Below are 19,999 nucleotides of genomic sequence, written 5' to 3' on the forward strand. Positions count from 1 at the left end.
CTGGCGATGGTTTCTGCTCACAGTAAAGTGCTGATTTCCTGTTTTCTAGAGCATGGAGACAATTAGTTAATTGAGAAGACAGTCTTAATTGAGCCCCTGGTAACACAGCTCATTCCCAGGGTTTCTTGTGTCCCGCATTCGGACGCAGCGAAGGCATCTCCAAAGTGGCACCTCTGGAGTGCTAAAGCTGCACTTCCAGCATCAAACGAGGCTTTTGGTTGCAAAGTATTCTTGTTGCTTGACATCCCTGTCCAGCACGGCCGGTGTGAGCAGCAGAGCTCCTCCTGGATTGAGGACAAGGCAGCTCCATGGATGGGTGAGCTGGGACACCAGGAATGGGCTTGGGAGGGGCCTGAGGCAGCAACGGAGTCTCCACTGTCCTTATCCAGTGGCTGTCCTTATCCAACCCACTGTCCTTGTCCAATAGCTTGTGGCCAGGTATAGTCAAGCCTCGGTCACTGTTGGAATTTTGGCTTTACTGCACCTTGTAAGGGGAAAAAATTTGGAAGAAAGTGGGGCAACTTCTCTAAATTGCAGAAGTGTAGGTGTGACTCAGCTGCCATTAAAGCTCTCGGGGAGCTTCCCACTGGGCCCCAGTACCTGGGGCAGCTGCACCCCAACCAGGCAGTGACAGAGCTGAGAAAGGCACAGGATAATCCCATGGGAATTGAATCTGTCTGTTTGCTGAGGAGAAATTCATTGAGCCATTGCTATTCTTAGTCAAAGGAACACTCAAGACCTCCCTGCAGTACTCTTTTCCGTTTAGTTTCCAAGCAAATTTCCCCCCTGGAAAGCAACAATCCTGTACAAAATCATGACTTGGAAGATTGTAATTTGTGCAATATTCCTTTTCTCCCCTCCGAGCCTCAGTGACAGGCATTGCTTGGTCCTACTGGCTGTTGCCAGCCCAGGTTCACCTAAAGGCATGAAAGATTTTTTTCCTGTGGCTGGAAATGGTTCCTGGCAGGAATCCTATGGCTTGATAAGGAATTCTGGAGCACTAGCAACGGTGCCTTTGTAGGACCCCTGTTAAACATGAGTGAAATCAAGCTTTGGATTTAAAATTATCAAGAGCAAGGGGAAAGGAGGTTGCACAGGTAGATGTCACCTCACAGCCCTGTGTAATGCCACCCCAGAAGCCAGAAGACTAGAAATTATTATTATTATCCCTGCTTACATCAAATGTGAAAAAAGAGCCTGGAAACCTGCAGTTTCCAGTGGGAAGAGGATCTGAGCTGCATTCAGTGGTACTCACCTGTGACACCTTACTACAGGGAGCTGGGGAGCAGCTTCCTTGGGCCGCCTTCCTTCTCCTCCTCCTCCTCCCCTCCTCCCCAACAAAGACAGCAGGCCAGGGACAGAAATAGATCTTTAATGAACTATACAAAAAATCACCTGGTGGTTCCTGCTCCCTGGAGGCTCCTCCTCCTCACCAGTCCCAGAGGGCTCAGCAGAAGAGGTGCAAGACTTTGCGGAAGAAGTTCCTGAACTCGGCGTTGAACACGGTGTAAATGATGGGGTTGAGAGCACTGTTGACATAGCCCAGCCAAGTGACAGTGCTGGTGACTTGAGTGGGGATGGCACAGGACTTGCAGAGAGCCCTGGTAATGTGCACCACAAAGAAAGGTGTCCAGCAGAAGAGGAAAGCACCTACCAGGGCAGTAAAGAGAGAAGGTGATGGGAACATTCAAAAGGGTTTAGTTTAACAAAGCTCGGGCCAAACAAGACAGAGGCAGCTCAGAGTGCTCAGGGAACAGGCAGCAGCTGTGCTGACATGTGGAGCTGGGCCTATGCCCAGACGAAAAATTGGGATGTCTTTCCTGTCACAAATATTGATGAAAAGTCTAAAGTTAGTCTCACTTTGGCTTTGAATGTAAGATACTGGCAGTCAAAGGTTTGCCTTGAAGGAAACTTGGGTTATCAACTACATGCATTCTCTCCCAGGGGTGGGAGTTGTTGGCACTGCTCTGGCACCCCGGATCCACACAGGTCCCTGCCCTGTGTGAGACAAGGTGGCACATTTCCCACCCTGCCCAGCCCTTCCCTGCGGATACTCACCGACGACGACCGGCAGCACCCGCATGGCCTTGCGCTCCCGGCCATTGATCTTGGCCCGCTTCCGCCCGTGCCCCGGGTGTGGATACCTGAGGTGTGGGTAGGACACAGTCTGGATCCCATTGCTCATCCCACAGTCCCCAGGGAGGCCAGTGAGGCTGTAGGGGCTGCACTCCGGTGGCCCCAGCCGGCTCTGCTCCCTCTCCAGGAAGGTGGGGGGGTGGTACAGCTTCCTGTTGGCCCCATAGATGCAGCCCCTCAGCTTGGCCTTCCTGGCCTCTTCCCAGCGCTTGAGTCCTTGGAACATGCCGCAGTACAGCACCAGCATGACGGGGCACGGGATGAAGAAGGAGCAGATGGAGGAGTACACGATGTAGTTGTCATCCTCCAGCTGGCACAGGCTGGGGTCCCGGTTTGGGACGTTGTTGAGGCCAAATATGACAGGAGATGCTACAGCAAAGGCGAATATCCAGGTGGTGGATATCAGGATCAGCTGCCGCAGGTCGATCTGTCGCCGGTTGTAGTTGAGCGGGACTTGAACGGCGATGAACCTGCCAACACAGCCCCGGGTGAGCCAGGCCTAGCCTGGGGGTGGCACTGCCCGTGAGGGGACCGAGAGGCCCCAGAGCTCTTTGTCCCTGTCCTTCCCCCCCAGGTATTTACACAGCCAAGGCATGGGCTACAACCAGAGCACCCGAGGGGCAGCTCTGCTTCCCCACACAGCGGTGCTTTCAGCGTGGCCACCCCTGATGGGACACAAAGCTTGGGATGGAGGATGGTAGGGCAGAGCACCCCCACTTGGGGGAGGGCAGGATCCTCCCGCCGTGGGAGCCTGGCAAGGGTGTATGGAAGTGGCGTGATGCCCTGACACAGCCAGAGCAGGCAGGCACTCACCGGTCCACGCTGATCGCACACAGGTTGAAGATGGACGCCGTGCACAGCATCACGTCCATGGTCATCAGGGCATCACACAGCACCGTGCTCAGGGACCACACACCTCCCTGGAACTGGAAAGATCCCAGGGTCAGCAGATGCCTTTAAAGTGACAGGGAACACCTCTGTGCCTGGGTGCCTCAGCCACTCCCGGTTCCTCCAGACAAGCAGCCCAAGGCCGAGCGCTCCTCCCGTGGCACGATGCTCCTGGCATGGCAGTGGCACACAGGAGTCAGCCCCGTATATGAGCTCACAGCCTGCCCAGGGCTGGCAGGAGAACTGAGCCCACAGAGCATCAGCACAACCAGGTGAGTTGTGCTGGGCAGAGCAATGGACACAGGATGGCCCCCACTGCCTTGGGTGAGTGCAGGAGCCCCCACCCTCCTCACACCCCCAGAGCCTCCCCAGCACCACGGTCGCTGCACAGCACCACTGGCTTGGTCCCTGAGGCAGCAAGTGGCAGAGCACAAAGTTCCTCTTCCACTTTCAGGTCCCCATAGCTCCAATGTACTGTTTGCAGACAATGTGAACTGTTTCCCTTTGTTAACACAACTGTTCTGTCCTGGCAGGCAAAGCACAAGTCCAGCCCATGGAGACCAGGGTCAGGCAGTGAGATAGAATCTCTGGCTCTCCCTGCACAGTCCCAGTGCCAGGGCAGAGCAGCACTGACCAGTGCTGTCACAGCTCCAGACGACTGGAAGCGTTGATTGCCATGCTTTGTGATTTTCAGCTTGGTCATCTTGGCCAGGGGCACAGCTCTGCACAGCCCCTGGCAGAGGACAGGCAGCAGGACAGGCAGCAGGACAGCAGTGGCTGATGCTGGTACAGAGACTACTTGCAGCAGTTTGTTCCAAGCGAGCGCTCATCTCACCCAGGTACAAACCCAGCCTGTTGGTTTAGCATTAAAGCACTTTTTAGGCTGATACAGAAATACACCCCCTCAATCCCATTCCAGTGCCATTATTCCAGTGAGCTCCTTCTGCACAGGCAGAGTCCTGTCTGTGTGCCCACACCTGCACAGGTAACCAGGAGGCTCCATGGGCTGTTCCCATTAGAGCAGCAGGGAATTTTCCTCCCGGTTTGTGCCTGTCAGGAAAACTCCACCATCCTTTGGGTCCCTCTGCAGGGAGAGGTTCACTTAAGAACCAAACACACCGTACAAATAAGTGTGATTTTAGCTGGGAAACAAAGTGTTCTGTAGCAATGGCCCCTTGTCATGCAAACTATCAAACACTCTCTATTTGCTCTTATTAGAACATAAATGATAAATATCACTATAGTATATATTGCTACATGTAATATATTTAATTTACTATATATGTTTACCTATAAGTAATGTGCATCATCTAAGGTGTATAATTTACTATATATTTTTATCTATAGGAAATGCACTACATAACAATAATTTTTGTATCTATACATATAAATCCCAGGGACTTATTCCTCTGTAGCAGCAGTCAGGCAGTGCTCGTGGGGTGTAGTGTTGCTGCCCTCGTGCAGGGTTCAGGAAGCAGGTATGGATTTGCTCCTGTACAGGTGCTAAACAGGAGGTTCTGGTTTCATTTATCCCAGCACAGAGCAGAGCCATGTGGGGAACACACTCCACGGAACAATGGGAAGGTGCCAAAACCCCTGCCCCTGCCAGGAGCAGGGCAGGCAGCTCTGTGGGGATTAATACCAGGCAGTGGTGATGTCAGGCCCAGGATTACGATTAGAGGAGCTGTAAAGCCAAAGGAGACTCTGAAGTAGCTGTCTGGCTATTTTTGTACAGCATCTCCTTGAGATACCTCCAGGGGAGGGCTGGAGTGAGACCTGAATGCTTCATTCAGCCTCTTCTCCAGCACAGAGCAGCCACCCCAAACTGAATTTGGAACCTGAATCATCAAAACCCAAATTTTTGCCGAGCTTACTGGGATCCTGACAAGTTCGGTTCAGTTTATGAGAGAGAAAATTTGATTTTGGGCTACAGTTTTCCAAACCTGTTTTTGATTTGGGGGAACTAATTGATTCTGAAAAGGACAAGAGCTCTCAGGCTGCAGCACCTTCAGAGGACGTGACATTCAAGTTGGGTACCTGGAAAATGCTATAAACCCTTCCCTTTCTCCACCAATCCCCAAGACTCTGGCTTTGGGGAAGGTGCTGGGAGAGAACTTTCCATTACATGGTGTTTGCCACCTGCCCACCTTACAAAACGTGCCAAGGACCCCTCAGAAGGGAGAGTGACTTTGGATTAGAGGCTTTGCTGGGCCATGTGATTAAGGGGTACATAATGACAGGAGACTGCAGCAGATTAGCCCATCCAGGTACACAGTGTAAAGCTTTAGGGATCACACACAGCACAAACTGCCTTTAGGAAGTGCTCCAGAGCAGCTCCACCTTCAGTGGCTCTTGGGGTTCTCCCCTTTTCTGGAATACAAAGAAGTCATGGAGAAGATTTTATAGGACGGTGGATGGCAGGAGGCAGACTTGGCTTCTCAAACACCCTTGCAGCTGCCTTCCTAGTCGGCCCATTTTGGTATCCATATTCCTAAGCTCAGCTGATTGGTAAGGAAAAATCTGCCTTCTGAACTGGCCTGATGCCAGAAGAGCTCTTACACCTCCAGTGCTCCTGAGGCCGTGAGCCAGGACAGGGCCAAAGGTTCTGGTTGTATTTCCTGTGGTACCAACTCTCGTCTCAGTCCTGCCGCATGCAGGGAACAGCAGGAGCCCGAAAGGGAATTAGATGTCCAGCTGGACTTTGGACAAGCCTCTGCCTCAGCTCAGCCATGGCTCGAGGGCATGGCATGGACTGAGAACGCTGTGGCACCAACTGGAAGAGGAATAATCCTTGCCAGTGGGCACAGTCCAGCATCAGAGCCAAAGAATTGTCCCCGTGCCCCCAGACGCTGACACGGGGCCTTTTGTCATGAGCTGTGACAGCTGCAGCATTCCCCAGAAGACAGGACCCAGCCTGCAAGGGGAGAGGGAGGGGAGGGAATAGGACACAAGACAAAGGTGCCTCATGTCTGCTCTAATGTCCTTTCTTGACCTAAATTGTTGAGGTCAAGGTTTTTCAGACATGAGGAGCAAGTCTGATCATCCACCTGAGATATTACGGGGGCCTGAAATTCCAGGACACCTCTCCCAGTTACTGGTGCCTGAAAATAAACCCCTGAGTGCTGATTTGTAACTGCTGGCCTGTCTCACCTCCCCAGTATTTTGTGTGGCTCAGACATTAGCCAGGTACAGAAGAACATCTATTTCCACTAAAGCTCTAAGATTCCAGGAAAGACTAATCCTGAATCCTGCTGCAAACAGGCTGACGTGCATTCACAGAGAGCCACGGGAAATTTGGAGAGGATAAAGGTCTGGTGTCTCATCAGAACACCTGCATCATTAGGCACACATAAGAAAGTGCAAGAAAAGAGATCTTTTGATGCCATACCACTGGAAGTTTTAGGCAGAGCAGCATCACCCTCACCAGGAAAACAGCTCGTGTCATTTGTCCTGGCTGCTCCACCGCTGTGCCCGCTGGGAAACACTCATCTTCCCTGACCTGGAGAAGGAGCCAGGTGAACATGCAAATCTGCTAAAACTGTTTCCTCTTTTCCATAATCACTTACACGGATCTTAGTGGCAAAGATGTTTACATAACCAGCACCCTCAGCTCCTGCCAGAGGCTTCCTGGCTCAGGCCTGGCTCAACTCCGGCACTCGGGGATTAGGAGAGAGCTGCTCAGAGGAGCACAGCAGGCACAGGGACAGGCACAGGGACAGGTACAGGGACAGGGACAGGCAGAGGGACAGGTACAGGTGTGCTCCACAGCACAGTCCAGCTGGGGAAGTGGTCCTGGTACTGGCCCTAATTGCTGGGATGCCTCTGCTTACTGAGGATGGTATAAACTGCTGCTGTGGCTCCTGCCAGTGTCACAGAGTCTTTGGGACTCCAGCCATTGTCACAGCCCTTGGGCAGAGAGAGGAAGCAGTTACACACCAGGCCAAGCCTTTGGGGGTGTGCTGCTCCTTCCCAAAGCCACCCAGAGCCTGGTGATATCCTGGGTACCTCCACAGCACCTGTAGCTCTGCTTCCTCAGGTAACCCCTGTTTCAGTGCTACCAACTCTCCAGGCACATTCTAGTATCTTCTTCTGGCCTCTCTTCACATTTAGGTGGAACTTGGCTCCTCAGGAATTACTGTGGATGCCTGGGAGTGCCCCAGGCCTGCTCAGCTACAAAAGTATCTGAGAAGAATGGTAAAGAATGTGCCTTTCTAACCAGAAAAACTGAGGTAACAAAGGAAAAGCAAATCCACCAAAACCAATGGCACAGTGGAAAAAGAGGGCATCTAATGTTTCTCTTCTTCACTGGTTCTTCTCATGGTCCCCTGATGAACCTGTCACTCCATAATACCTGTTCCAGAGAGGTCACAATGTCCTGCAAAATCCCAGGACCAGGCAGAGACCATCCTAAGCCCTAATCCACAGCCTGTCTTGCCTAAGGATGCTCAGCATGGCATGGGAGAGAGGGGAGATGTTCTCCCACGACTGAGAAAAAGGTCCACACCACCAGCTACCACAAGGGTGGGTGGAAACACCTCGTATTTTGCCCTGTGGATGTTTTCATCCACTTGAGCAGGGAAGAGCCCCCAGCTGGTACTAACGGGCAGGTTCCAGGGAGCCCCCTCACCCACCCAACAAAATCCCCCACAAGCACAAGGCTTTACCCATCCCTGGCAGTAATCATTTATCTCCCTGTTACAGAGAGAACCACTCAGCCTCAGGAGCTGCTGGCCCGGCCCGGGGCAGACGCCCCAGGGCACCTCCACTCGGGGCATCTCCACTCGGTGTGTTTGCGGCTCGGAGGGCAAGGCAGCCCCTGGCCCCGTGGCCCCGGTGGCACTCGCAGGTAAGAGCCGCGGTGCTCCGAACGCCACACGAGCATCGCGGGGCGCAGGGGCTGTCCCGAGGGCGCTGGCACTCCCGGACCGGCGGGATGGAGGTGGGGAACAAGCCCGGAAAGCGGCTCTGCCCCTCGGTGCTTGGGCTCTCGCCCATCCCACCGCGCAGCCCCGTAACCTTCAGGCTCCGCGGGCGCACAAACCACAGCCCCCGGTGCCCCGGGGACCCCCGGGCAGCCTCACCTCGGAGTAGACGTAGAGGGGCAGGACGAGGAGGGCGAGCAGCAGGTCGGCCACGGCGAGGCTGACGATGAAGTAGTTGGTGGTGGTCTTGAGCGCCCGCTCGGTGCACACGCTCAGACAGACCAGCCCGTTGCCGCCGACGATGAGGAGGATGAGGAGGATGCCGAGCACCAGCGCGGCGATGCTGTGGCCGGCGGCGGGCGGGGGTCCGGCCGTGCCGTTGCCCATGGCCCCGCGGCGCTGCCCCCGCAGCCCGGGGAGCCGGGCCGGCCGCCGGGAGTGCCCGCCGAGCCGCGGGAGGAGCCTCCGCCGCCGCCCCGCCCGGCCCGGCCCGGCCCCGCGGGGACAACTGGGTCACCAAGCGGCTTAGGGGGCGCCGGGGGAGGGGGGGCAGGCTCCCGGTGTCCCGGCTCCCCGTGTCCCGGTGTCCCGTCCCCCGCCGCGCCCCCGGGAGCTCTCGCCGCGGTCTCGCAGGGTGGTGTTCTCTGAAGCACTGTGAGAGGAAAGACTTTATTACAGGTTGGGCAGATAACTGGGAAATTGTATGCCGAGGTATGTGCAGAACCTGGTAATGTTTAAGTGTTTAACCTGAGTGAGGGTCCAGAGAGTCCATAGCTAAATTACTGCCAAGACAGGATCCTGTGAGCATCTTGGAGCACAGAGTAAGGATTCAAAGTGGTCTTGATAAGCTGGAGAAACTGGCAAATGCAGGATGCAACTCCAAAGGAATTTTGTGCCTTACCTGTGCTTGGGCAGTAATAATCAACTGCAGAAATGCAGGACTGAGGAAGAAAGCAGACAGGCAGCAAGTGTGGGAGCAAAGGGAGGGTGGCAGCTGGACACAAGGGCTGGGGTGTTTCATTGCTGAAAATGAGAGAAAAATGCTGTTTGAGGGGTACCTGTGCACCTTCAGGGTCAGGCAGGAAAGACAGGGGAGCTGTGACCCCTCATTTCTAGCCCAGATTGCTTGGGAGATGTGGGACCTGATCCAGACTCTGTGGGCATCTGTCCAGCTGTACCACCAAGCCTCAGCCCAGATGTTAATGCCAGGAAAGCATTCAGATCAGCCTGGGCTTTGTGGAAGGCACTGGGAAGAGAAGGCATAGCAAGAAAGGGACGTTTACACTCCATGGAGGGGGGAAATTGTATTATTGGAAGCTTTTTATAAGACAAAGAGCTTCTAAGATGTATTTACAGGCTCCAGCTCTCGGAATTTCATCCAAACTATTGAGACCTGTGAGACAACTGCCACCCTTGTTCCCTCCAGTTCCCCACTCTTTTTTGGAAAAGGCCATGGTTACCCTCAGCAGGTGCAGCATGGAAAGGCCAGAGCCCAGGTTTCAGCCATGGGACACCGATCCAGGTCCTTCCCTTGGAGTGGATTAACAGCAGCAGCTCCACACAGTCTGTTCTGCCCAACAGCCACAGCTCCACAATTCCATACAGGAGGAGGAGAAAATCCCCTTGGTTTAAGCACTTTGCTGACAGTCTGGCTTGCCAAGTTCTGTCTCCAGAGGTGTGGCTTCCAGCCCTGTTCTAAAGCTGTAAGAATGCCATTCCTTTAGTAGCTAGGGAGCTGTGTCACCCCTCTCTCCCATCCCAGGGTAGGTTTGCCATCCTCACACTGACCCAAATACCCATGGATTTGTCTGTTCATCTCCCTCTTCCAGTGTGCAGAGAGAGGAGAGACACTTCCACCTGCTCTGAGTGGGCCCCAAACTCCTACCAGCACTGGAGTGGGTACTCATGTGCATTCCATTGGGAATGGTTTGTCTTGGACTCAGGTGGGCACAAGTGTGGCTGCACATCCATCACATCAGGAGCTCGTTTGTGGGACCTCATTTGTTGGGAAGTTCAGACAAGGCAGATGGTTTCCACCACCTGGTCACAGCTTTTCCCAACCGTGGTTGGTCCCTAAAACCTGACTCCTGGCACATCTTCCCCTCAGCAAGGAGCTGGGACAGCAGAACTACTTTTGTTAGAGCCCTTTTTACTCTGAGAAATCAACTCAAATTAGTCCAAGGAGGCCCTGAAGCGCACTAGTGAAACTGTGTGGACAGAATACTGTTAATTTATTTATGTTTAAACTACCTGAGCAGCCAAAAGAGCAGGACTGAAGTGTGACTGCTGCCCTGCCTTCCCACAGGGATTAATGCCATTTATCTAATCCCCTTCAACAGTTAATTTACTTTCATTATCTCTATTTTTCCTGTGGGTTAGTGCTGAATGACTCTTGATTCTCAGTATGGAAGCCCATATTCCAGACTAACAGGGCCTTAATCCTAGAGACTAGTTTAATCCTGGCGTGGATTAAACTAATGTGAAATAAGGCTTTTGACTTCAAAAAACGAGTATCCATGCAAAGAACTAATTAGGACAGTGCTTCCATGGCAAACAGGCTGCAGACATTAGACACAATTCCTTTCTTGGATCAGAGCTGCCCTCCTTGCAGAGGAGAAGGAAGGTCTCTCACACATCCACATATTGGAAGAGGTTGTCACTCAAGGAAAAGCAGGAGGCAGAGGACAGTCACCCTCGTGGGTCACCCTCGTGGAAAGCCAGAGGAATTATGTCAAAGTGAGGACTGGGAATGCTTAGAGCACCTTTGGAGAGGCTCTGGTGTGGTTGGTGCTTTGTGACAACCCTTCTTTGCTTGGCTGCACATCCCGCGGTGTCCTGGGTCCCCACCCCGCCGTGAGGGCTCCGGGCAGGAGGTGAAGGGGCTGGGGAAGCCACCACGGCTGCTCCTTGAGTCAGGAAAATGGCAGTGCCGGGAAAACACCCCGACCAACAAAGGAGTGACACATCTGCCTGGTCTGGGGGTTTGGACTGTTTGTAAGAGGAGCTCAGGGAGATGAGCAGCGTGGTTTGTGGCTGTGGTGGAGCTGGTCCCCTGCCAGGGAGCCCAGAGGGGTCCCCCAGACACTCTCCCAGGATGAATTAATTGAGGATTTGATTCCCAGCCAGTTCAAAGGATCAGGAAGGTGACAAAGTGAGGCATCTGTCAGAGTCTCCAAAAGGAGATGGAGCTTTTATCAACATATTTTCTCACATCTGAGACACTGAATGTTTAAATAGAAAAGGGGAACAATGTGGCTGCCAAAGTTTCAGCACAGATGTGCCAAACTCGGGTGATGAATAGCGCCCTGATAGCCGGGAGCAGCATTCCCGGCTGTCTTCAGGTTCAGGACAAAGGGAGGAAAACAAAGAGCTCTTAAAGCCAATCGTGTTCCTTTGATTTGCCGTATTGACAAGGGCAATTCTCTGTGAGAGTCTCCTCGGCAGTACAGCCGCCCAGCTTTCCAATCTCCTGTAATGCATTTCCCAGAAAAGAGGCAGGGGCAGCATCCTGCCTCAGGTGAGGCTTTGCAGGAGAGGGAGGAGGATGGCACGGCTCTCTGGGCTCTCCGGGCTGCCCAGGCTCTGCCAGTCCCCCTGTGAGAAGCTGCAGGAATTTATGTACACACTGAGTGGGTCTTTTGACATTTACCTTTCTGATAAGTTATGATAAATCCCTGTAAGATGTAAAAACTAATGCTAGTGGTTAGCTGGGGGGATGAAACTATGGAGAAAATGCCTGGATTTTCCATCTTTGCTTGGAGCCAAAACTAGGTGTTTTTGTGGATGCCACGTTTCAGCTTAACCCCATCACTGATCTCACACAAGAGTAACCTGGTGATATACAAGGGATACGAGGGTTTGTGGCACAAGGCAGATCAAATAACATAGTTCAAAAGCCCCTACCGGTTTTAAAACGTCAGTGAGTTTATTTAAGTCACTTGTCAGGGAAAACCTCCTGGGCAAGGGGAGAAGTGGAAGGCAACACAGGCAGGGGAAGGCAACACAGGCAGGGAAAGGCAACACAGGCAGGGAAAGGCATGCCTGGGAGCAGCAAGCACCTGTAAATGCAGCTCCCTCCACCCTCCCCTTGACAAAGCCTGTTCCTGTTCCCCTGGAAGGGGTGCCCTTTCAGGAAAAGCCCCTTCCTGCTCCCCTGGACGTCCTCGCAGGTCCCTGGCACAGCCCAGGGGGGGATGCAGCCGAAGCAGCCGCAGCAGCTGTGCCAGGAGCTGCTGTGCTCAGTGCTGGCACGGCACACCTGGCACAGCTGGGTGCCGTTCTTCTCATTCCAATGAATTCCCTGAAGTGCTTTCCCCTCTTCCCCAGACACAGCAAACAGCTGGAGGCCGGGATTGCGCCGCTGATGCCACTTGGAGCCGTGACAGGGCCAGAACACACAGGGGAGTTCTGTGTGCAGGGACAGGGAGCAGTGCTGGGCCAGGAGGGCAAGGGTGGCCAGAGCAGCCCTGGGAGGAAGCCACCCAGTCCTGTCCCACCGTGTCCCTGCAGTGGGATGGGTTGTTCCACCTGTGCAGCCACCCTGGGGACACTGCCTGGGGGCAGGCAGGGTACTCCCACTTGGGCAGCGCTCAGGGAGGTTGGGAGGGAGTTCCAAAGGGTGTAAAGGTCAGCAAGTGCTTGATGGGGGCAGCAGCTCGTCTTTAAAAGGCTCTTTGGTCTTCTGCCCTTGGCCCGGGATGATGGTGCCAGCCATGGAGGTAACCAATGTCCAGCACTTTCCCTCCTGATTTCAGAGCAAGTGGGCACACTCCAGGTGTGTCCCATGACCATACAGGACTCTAATTTTCCTCTTCCTTCTCCCAAGCCCACCTACAGCTGCCTTGCTCACCCCTTGCCGCCATCCCGCTCTTCCCCCTTGCAGCCAAAATCACAAAATCAGGTGGTAAAGATTAAAACCACTCCTGAAAGCATCCTGTGCAAGAAAGGAGCATTTAGAAGGCTAAATCCTCCAATCCCCTTATTCCAATTAGGGTCCTTTCTCTTACAGAGCTGGGAGTGATGCAAGGAAATGCCTCCAAGCCGCTCCCCGCTGGCAGCAGCGTCACCGTCAGCTCAGGGCCTGGGCAGGGCTCACCTGCAGACACACAGAGACAACCCCATGCCCACATGGCCTCACACAGGTATGGCAAGGAGGGGAAAAGGGAATGGGGGAGGTAGAAGTTCCTGAACAACCCCTAAGCTGATTAAAGGGTATTTTACGTAGGCAGGGTTTAGCTGTGCAGCTCCTCGCACCATCTGACCTCAATAAACTTCCCCTGCCATGGGCTGGGGCTGCCACTGGATGGGGCCCAGCCTGTGCTGGGCTCCTCAAAGGCTGGCTGCCCCTGGACAGCTTCCTCAGGGCTGGGGACACCACTGCTGGATGTGGGGGGGATGAGATGGTCCCTCCCCAGCCTCCTCAGCCTGGCTTGGCCCTTGTGCTCTTTGCCATTCCAATGCCACAGACCTCAAGGGAGCTGTGCAGAGGCTGTAGGAGCATTTGGGGATGTGATGTCTCCGTGAAGAAGAGCAGCTCCAGCAGATCCTGGGGCCTGAACTCTGAACAGGCTGGCAAGGATTGGACAAACCTTGTAAGGGCTGCCCAGGATAAACAGCAACCCCAAAGGCTGGGGGGGCTTTCCTGCTCCAAGGCAGGAGCAACAATGTCCACATGACAATAGCAACATTTATCCAGCCTGTTCTTATGAGTGCAGCCACAGTGCTCCTCCAGTCAAAGGTCTTTTTTGATCTCCTGTACCAATTTCTTAGGAGTGTGAATGGGAATTTCTTCCTTTCAGAACTTGGACTTACCCTGCAAAGCTCCGAGTGCTGATTTTGGAGAGTCTGTCTGCATCCTCCCTGTGGTGTGGGCCAGGATATGCAGCTTTGTGATGAAACCCTCTCTTTTCCAAAGTGCAGTTTTCTGTCTTTACCTCCACCACAGAAAAAGGTACTCTCTTAAATATTGCAAAATTTGGGACTAAAACATTTAATGTGGTCCTGAGATGCTGCATTTCACACTGTGGGTTTGGTGAGCCCTCCTGCTGTAAAGAGGAGGAAAAAGGCCTTCCTCAGTTCCACTCTCAGCTTGGATGCCTTTGGGACAGGTCACCTTGGGAGCAGGAACCAGAGCTTGGGTATTGTAGGGGGGTGGCCCCTCTGTATCATAATGTCTGCTCTCTGCTGCTCACGAGGGTGTCCCCAGCCATCAGCGTGGTGCTGGGAATAGCCCTGGCACCCGTGGCAGCTGGATTTACTTAATGCATGCCACCACAGGGCTCTGCACCCTGTGGTGCATGTCAGTTGGTGTCACCTTAAGCACAGGTGACTGCACAGAGATCCTGGTGGCTTTACAGCTGGCAGTGTCCTCAGGGCAGCTCAGGGGTGGCCCCATGGCCATCACACGTCCTTTCTCCATCCTGTCCCGGAGTGTCTCTCGCTGCCCTCTCCAAGGAGTGTGGATGCACACTCAGCACTCCTCACTTTGCTCCAGCCCCTTAGAGCAGTGTTTTGTCCCATGGGCTGGTGGTGGCTGGGATCAGTGCAGCCCTGACTTCCAGAGGCTGCAGGTGGGACAGCAGTGCAGGAGCAGGGCCCAGGTGAGGCCAGCAATTCCCTGTATCATTCCTAGAGCCAGTGCTGAGGAGCTTTTCTCTGCAGTGATACTGCAGAGATGGTGGGTTACATTCCATCGGTACATGGGTGATTTAATCCTGCTTTGTACCTGCTGGATGCAGGAGAGGGGAATCTCCACTCCCACTTGGAACGTTCTCACAAGCGGAGAATGGGAGCAGCAAGGTGCGGATTCCCAAAGCTCCAATCAGTTGATATTGCTGAGCAGGATCCTTTATCACTCCTGTTTCCAGAATGTCTCCTGATGAGTGTTTGGTGCTAATTCTGGTTAAGGAAAATCAGATGTTGTTTCAGGACTGGGGATTTGGTTTATTCACGTATAAATTTCAGCTTGCAAATGCTTTTGAGTTCCCTTCATGGCCCTGAATTTCCTCGTTTGAGTTTGAGCCCGTGGTTGGCACCTGCAATAATTGCAGCAGTGCTGGGCATGGCTACACAGTTTTCTACCCCACTACCTTTTCACTCTGCCAGTGTTGCTGGAGGCCAACCCCATTTTTTGTGCGAAGTAGGTAAATCAGGTTACTTAGAGCACGTTCTTCCAGTCCCCAGCAGCTTTTACTGTCCTATTATTCACCCTCTGCTGCCATCGTGGGGCCACTTTGTCATTCCGACCTCTTCTCTGTCCTCTCATCCAGACTCTCATGGCAAACTGAGCTTCCCCAGAGCTCGGGGGCATTTTAGACCCATTGAGGTTATTTGCAAAGGAAGGGAAATCACATTAGTAATTTTTAGTTCCCTACAGGTTGTTCAGCCTTTATAAACCTTCTTTCTTCCTTGCCTTGCTCCTCCATGGGTTTTCTCAGCTGTGGGTGTTTGGCAACACCAGGAGCCCAGGTTGAAGTGCCACCACCATTCCCATGTCACCTTTACCTGCAGCATTTGAGACGAACCAGCTCCAACCCCCAGCAATGGCAGGGAATATATTCAGGATGTTTTCCATGTGTGTTTATGTATGCTGCTTTTTTAGAAGCTGTGACAGAGTCTGTCCTCAGCACACCTTTCCCAGGTGAAACCACAGCTCAAAAGGTGTTGTCCCCTCATGCAAGAGTCAGCCCTGATCCTACTGAGCAGACAACAGTTGCCCTATAAAAGTGACATGTCATTCAGCCAAATCACTGGGGCACACATGGACTCACCGACAGATCCTGGCAATTGCAAACACAGCCCAAGCCAGCATTAAAAGAGAAGAACAGGAGATTAAGCTCCTATCAAGAGGTAATTAAAGCTGGAAGATAATGATGACAATCACAGTGGATCAATTGGTACAGGGATGTTTGCCCAACAAACGACTGTCGTTAGAGACAGAAGCAGGAATTATTATCCATCAGCAGAAATAGTCCATGGAATTGCTGTGAATGACCCTGTCAGGTAATTAAAGGGGCATTCCAGCCCCACTGCATTGTTTGCTGTTAATCATGATTGCTCATATTCATAGCTTTACCCAAATAATTGCTCCTGATAAGGGCAGCACATTTATAGGGGTCCATGAGAGGAGTGGGCCAGTGGAGCATCAGCGAGCCACAAGTGACCAGGGTTGGTGAGTCCTGCTGTGCTTCCCCCCTCTTTCAGCTTTGGGGGGTGGATTTCAGATCTCTGAGACTAAAGTTATGCCCAGAAAGAGAAAAGACAAGTTGATCCCCTGGATTAGCAGCTAGAAAGTTTTCGGAGCGGAGGGAAAGTTTGGAGCCAGGGATGAGATTTAAAATGGGCTCTTAAGCAGGGTTCTCCCAGAGAAATGCCATCCCAGGGATAGCACAAGGAAGGCCACAATGCCAAGGTGAGATCCTGGGGGTCAAGGCATTGTGTGGCAGGTGCTGGACAGATGGAAGGACAGGCTCAGGATCTAGGTTCCCCTTCTCCAAGGGTGTTGAGCTCTGGGTTTGGTGGCTGTTCTCAGCTCCTCTGCAGGACTGTGGAGTCTGCCTGGTTTGGACTCCAATAAGAGACTGACCTTGGAAATGTCCTTGTTTTACTATTCCATCTCCTCACAGCTGAATCAGGCAGGAAAACACAACATTAAAGCTCTAAGTGTATGTGAGATGAAGCTTGTGGCTCCTTCATCCTCTCACCTGTTTGCTCTGCAGCCACCATTAAATATTTGTGCTGTGGTTTACACTGAATGAATTTCTGGATAAATCCCCCTTCTTGTCCTTCCTCCTCCTACCTCTTCTCATCTTGCATCACCTCCAGAGAAAGCAAACAGCCCCAGGAGGGTGGCTGGAAAGTGTTCAAGAATCTCTGACAGTCCTTTTGCATTCTTTGTACTGTCTAGTTTCAGAATAAAGTAAAAACCAAGCGGGAGAACTTTGATTTGGGGTTAGCAAGCGCTGCCTGAGAGACTGCAGGACAGTGAGGAAGGCTGGTTTCTTTGCAGGAGGAAGGCAGGTGTGTTATAAATTCCTGATACGGCTCCTGTGTGGTCCTTGGGGAAAGGTGAGCACCCTCTTACAGGCACATACACACCTCTGCAGGCACAGAATAAAGGGGGGAAGCATGCAGTGGCTTGGGATAAACAAAATGTACTTTTCTTTTTATTTCAGTAAGAAAACAAACTAGGGGGGTCTGCAGTGACTGAAAATGTTTTTTATTTCTTTTTCCTTCTTGAAAGATTAGAGGATAGGCAGATATGGGCACACACGTGAGCCCTTCCCTTCCCCTGTGTGTGGATGGATTTTATTTGGCACATGACATTTTTTTCACAGATGTCTCCAGCTGTTTATCTCTGCTGGCAGGAATTCCTGCCCACTTTAATGACTGTGGTGGTATTTCTACAGCCCCATCTCTGTGAACTGCCCCAGGCACACCCCAAGGGCACTTGTCCTGCTGCTCACAGAACCTTGTGCTTTATTTCAGGAGAGGACATGGTTTCCATGATGACGACTCTGTGGCAAGTCATTATTCCCATGATTGTCCTGTCCCACTTCTCAGCATCTCTGCCATCCCGGGAGAGGTGAGCATTCCTTGGGACTCTGCCTCATTTTTCTCCACGGTTTTTGTTCAAAGAGCCTGCTGGTTGTAAACTCAGCCTTTTATCTGCCTTCCTGAACTTGCATCTGCTTGGCTGTGGATTTTGGCTTCCCTACATTGATTTAGTTAAATGAGTGCAAATGTTGTAAAGATTTTTTTTTTTATTGCTTGAGAATGGGAATGTTGATTTGGCTTAATGAAAGAGAAAATTCATGACCCCAAACAGAACCAAGTAAGTTAAAAAGTCGCTTTGGAGTCTGTTTTCCTGCTGTGTAGTTACACAGCCTGATAGAGGTGGAAGTTTATTTCCAATAGCCTGGTCCCATGGAATCATAGCCAGAAATAGCCAACACTGTAAGTTCACCAAGTTCACCAAAGGAGTCACTGGCAAGGGCTGGTCTTTGTCACCACTGCCGTTATCTACCTGTTCCTCAGGTTTGTGCCTCTGGGTGTTTCTTTATTACTTCTCCAGCCTCTTGCCCTACTCTTTTGTGCTGAGCCAGCACTAACCTCACATTCTCACATCCTTGTGGCAAGGTGATTACGTCACTAAAAGCAAGTGCAGGTCGATTTTCTGTTTGATGGTTAACACAGATATTATTTTAGACTCCCATAAGGTTTTCCCTTTTTTTTGGTGAAACTTTGCCAAAATAGCACAAATTCTTGCCTGTGTGTGTTTGGGACCCTCTTTCCTTGAGGGAGCAGTGTTTAATGCCCATTCTTGTCTGGTTTTAAGCCTCTCCTCCCTCTCAGTCCCCCCAGGATGGAGCGACATGCTGACGGGCTCTTCCACAGCGAGCTCAGCAAGATGAACGGCAACGCCTACGTGAGGCAGCTGGTCAGACACCTGGTGGGCCTCAAGGAGAGGTGAGCACCAGCCAAACCCACCCTGTGGGGCGAGGGAGTCTCCAGAGGGAGAGGGATCCCAGCCCCGAGGGCTGCCAGGGGCTGAGCAGCCGCTGTCCGTGTTCCCCTGGCCCAGGTCCCAGCGGCACTCGGATGGGCTGTTCACCAGCGAGTACAGCAAGATGAGAGGGAATGCCCAGCTGCAGAAATTCATCCAAAGCCTCATGGGCCGCAAGCGCAGGTGAGGGGAAACCTCTGGAAGCCCCCATGCCCCCCGTGGCTCTCACTGCCACACTGGGCCCCCTGTGAACCACGTCGGTGACACCACAGCAGCAGACACGGGGCACGTGCTGCTCTACAGCTGTGGTGCTTACACTGTTGTGGTTTGGGGGTTTTAATTATTCTTAATTGTCTTTAATTATTCTTAATTGTTATTTTAATTATTATTAATTTCCAGCTCTCCTGGCCCGGTCAACACAGATGTGCAGGAGAGAGAGGGAGAGAACAGCCCTGTAGAACTTTGCTTTCTCTGGTTGTACCAGAGCTTTCTGAACACCAGGTAGGTGGGACAGATTTGTTCCCTCTGTGGCCCTGAGCCCCATAGTACTGAAGCCAAAAGTTTTTATAAAGCCAAATGCTTTTATAAATGGCCCTAGAAAAGCCAGTTATTAAAAATTATAAGACCCGTGGAAATGAAATAAGATATTTTTCTAATCATAGAGTTGTTATCCTGGACTGCAGTAATTATTCATCCCATTAGGAAACCCAACCTAACAGTTAAAATGGAAAGAAAACCCTTGCTACCCTGTCAAACACACTCCTGAGGATCCTAGCACCTGGATATTGTCTTTTCCTAGTGACCAACCACTTTCACTTAGTCATCTTGCTCTTAAATCCCTAAAATTAGGAGGGATACACTGGTCCTTAGTACCTCTTGGCCACAGTGGGGATGAAACCCCGCTGTGCCTTTGTGGGGTGCCTGGCTGCAGGCAGTCATGGTCCCTCTATCCTTGAATTTCACAAGGCAGCTTTGTCACACTTTCTGCAGTCCATGCTCCCAGGAATAAGGGACTCTCCCTCCTTTCTCCCTCCCTGCAGCCTCTCAGACAGAGATGCCTGGGAAGCTGCTGCCACCACCAGCCGGTACATTTGCCCTGTCTCTAAGCCTCTGGTTGCAGACATGAAGGAAGATACAGATGGTTCTGCCTGAAGGTGAAGGGAAAAAACCAGCCAAGTAGACAGCTTTGCATGTGTATGGCCTTGAAAATAAACAGGGAAGCTCTTGAATTTGCTTAGGAAAAACTCTTGAGATTGGCAAATAAATAAAAATAATTGCGGAAAGCAGCCAAAACCCGATGAAACCTCTTAGATTACCCAAAGTGAAATGTGTGTGGGTGTGAACTGCTGTCAGTAGATGGAGCCTGGGTGAAGCACATCCCTTCCACTGTGTGTTGGCATCTGGCTGCCTGCTGCTGATCCCAAATAAAGATTGGTTAGCTGTGCCTGTGCCTTGGCTCCTCTTCGGGAAACTGGAAGAAGGGTGGTACCTTATCCTTGGAATGCAGGGTCTGGGGAGGAGCACTGTGCTGGGATCCCCCACACGAGGC

At 52.2% G+C, this 19,999-nt stretch overlaps 2 protein-coding genes across 7 annotated transcripts; one reads left to right on the forward strand and one right to left on the reverse strand.

Annotated features, from left to right (window-relative positions):
* Nucleotides 1–1,352: 1,352 nt before the first annotated feature.
* DRD4 (dopamine receptor D4) lies at nucleotides 1,353–8,404 on the reverse strand. The gene is made up of 4 exons (XM_027662145.1): nucleotides 8,106–8,404; nucleotides 2,950–3,062; nucleotides 2,059–2,606; nucleotides 1,353–1,650 (listed from the first exon to the last, which is right to left on the reverse strand). The coding sequence occupies exons 1-4, from the start codon at nucleotides 8,331–8,333 to the stop codon at nucleotides 1,448–1,450; spliced, it is 1,092 nt and encodes a 363-aa protein (XP_027517946.1). The 5' UTR covers nucleotides 8,334–8,404; the 3' UTR covers nucleotides 1,353–1,447.
* SCT (secretin) lies at nucleotides 2,537–19,631 on the forward strand. 6 transcript variants are annotated; one of them, XM_027662165.1, is made up of 13 exons: nucleotides 2,537–2,624; nucleotides 2,973–3,296; nucleotides 3,719–3,863; nucleotides 7,726–7,870; nucleotides 12,955–13,087; nucleotides 13,745–13,896; nucleotides 14,684–14,823; nucleotides 16,954–17,012; nucleotides 17,426–17,529; nucleotides 18,300–18,413; nucleotides 18,529–18,633; nucleotides 18,850–18,951; nucleotides 19,491–19,631. In XM_027662165.1, exons 7-13 carry the CDS (start codon nucleotides 14,814–14,816, stop codon nucleotides 19,600–19,602), a joined length of 606 nt encoding a protein of 201 aa, XP_027517966.1. In that variant the 5' UTR covers nucleotides 2,537–2,624; nucleotides 2,973–3,296; nucleotides 3,719–3,863; nucleotides 7,726–7,870; nucleotides 12,955–13,087; nucleotides 13,745–13,896; nucleotides 14,684–14,813; the 3' UTR covers nucleotides 19,603–19,631. The 6 variants fall into 6 exon arrangements, 4 of the variants coding, with proteins under 4 accessions (XP_027517966.1, XP_027517964.1, XP_027517965.1 ...); XM_027662163.1 differs by lacking the exon at nucleotides 14,684–14,823 and adding an exon at nucleotides 16,015–16,116; XM_027662164.1 differs by lacking the exon at nucleotides 14,684–14,823 and adding an exon at nucleotides 16,043–16,116.
* Nucleotides 19,632–19,999: the final 368 nt, after the last annotated feature.

This window comes from Corapipo altera, unplaced genomic scaffold (genome assembly GCF_003945725.1).
Source record: "Corapipo altera isolate COAL_440 unplaced genomic scaffold, ASM394572v1 RXGC01000072.1, whole genome shotgun sequence".
Lineage (NCBI taxonomy): Eukaryota > Metazoa > Chordata > Aves > Passeriformes > Pipridae > Corapipo > Corapipo altera.

What these genes read in the sequence shown, in the direction of transcription:
- DRD4 (XM_027662145.1), bottom strand. Translation starts at nt 8,333, where the DNA reads ATGGGCAACGGCACGGCCGGACCCCCGCCCGCCGCCGGCCACAGCATC. An exon ending in CCCTCTACGTCTACTCCGAG is followed by an intron (nt 3,063 to 8,105) that starts GTGAGGCTGCCC and finishes GGATCTTTCCAG; the next exon opens with TTCCAGGGAGGTGTGTGGTC. An exon ending in TGTGCGATCAGCGTGGACCG is followed by an intron (nt 2,607 to 2,949) that starts GTGAGTGCCTGC and finishes CTGTGTTGGCAG; the next exon opens with GTTCATCGCCGTTCAAGTCC.
- SCT (XM_027662163.1), top strand. Translation starts at nt 16,065, where the DNA reads ATGAGAGGAGTGGGCCAGTGGAGCATCAGCGAGCCACAAGTGACCAGG. An exon ending in GCCACAAGTGACCAGGGTTG is followed by an intron (nt 16,117 to 16,953) that starts GTGAGTCCTGCT and finishes GTTTCTTTGCAG; the next exon opens with GAGGAAGGCAGGTGTGTTAT. An exon ending in CTCATGGGCCGCAAGCGCAG is followed by an intron (nt 18,634 to 18,849) that starts GTGAGGGGAAAC and finishes ATTAATTTCCAG; the next exon opens with CTCTCCTGGCCCGGTCAACA.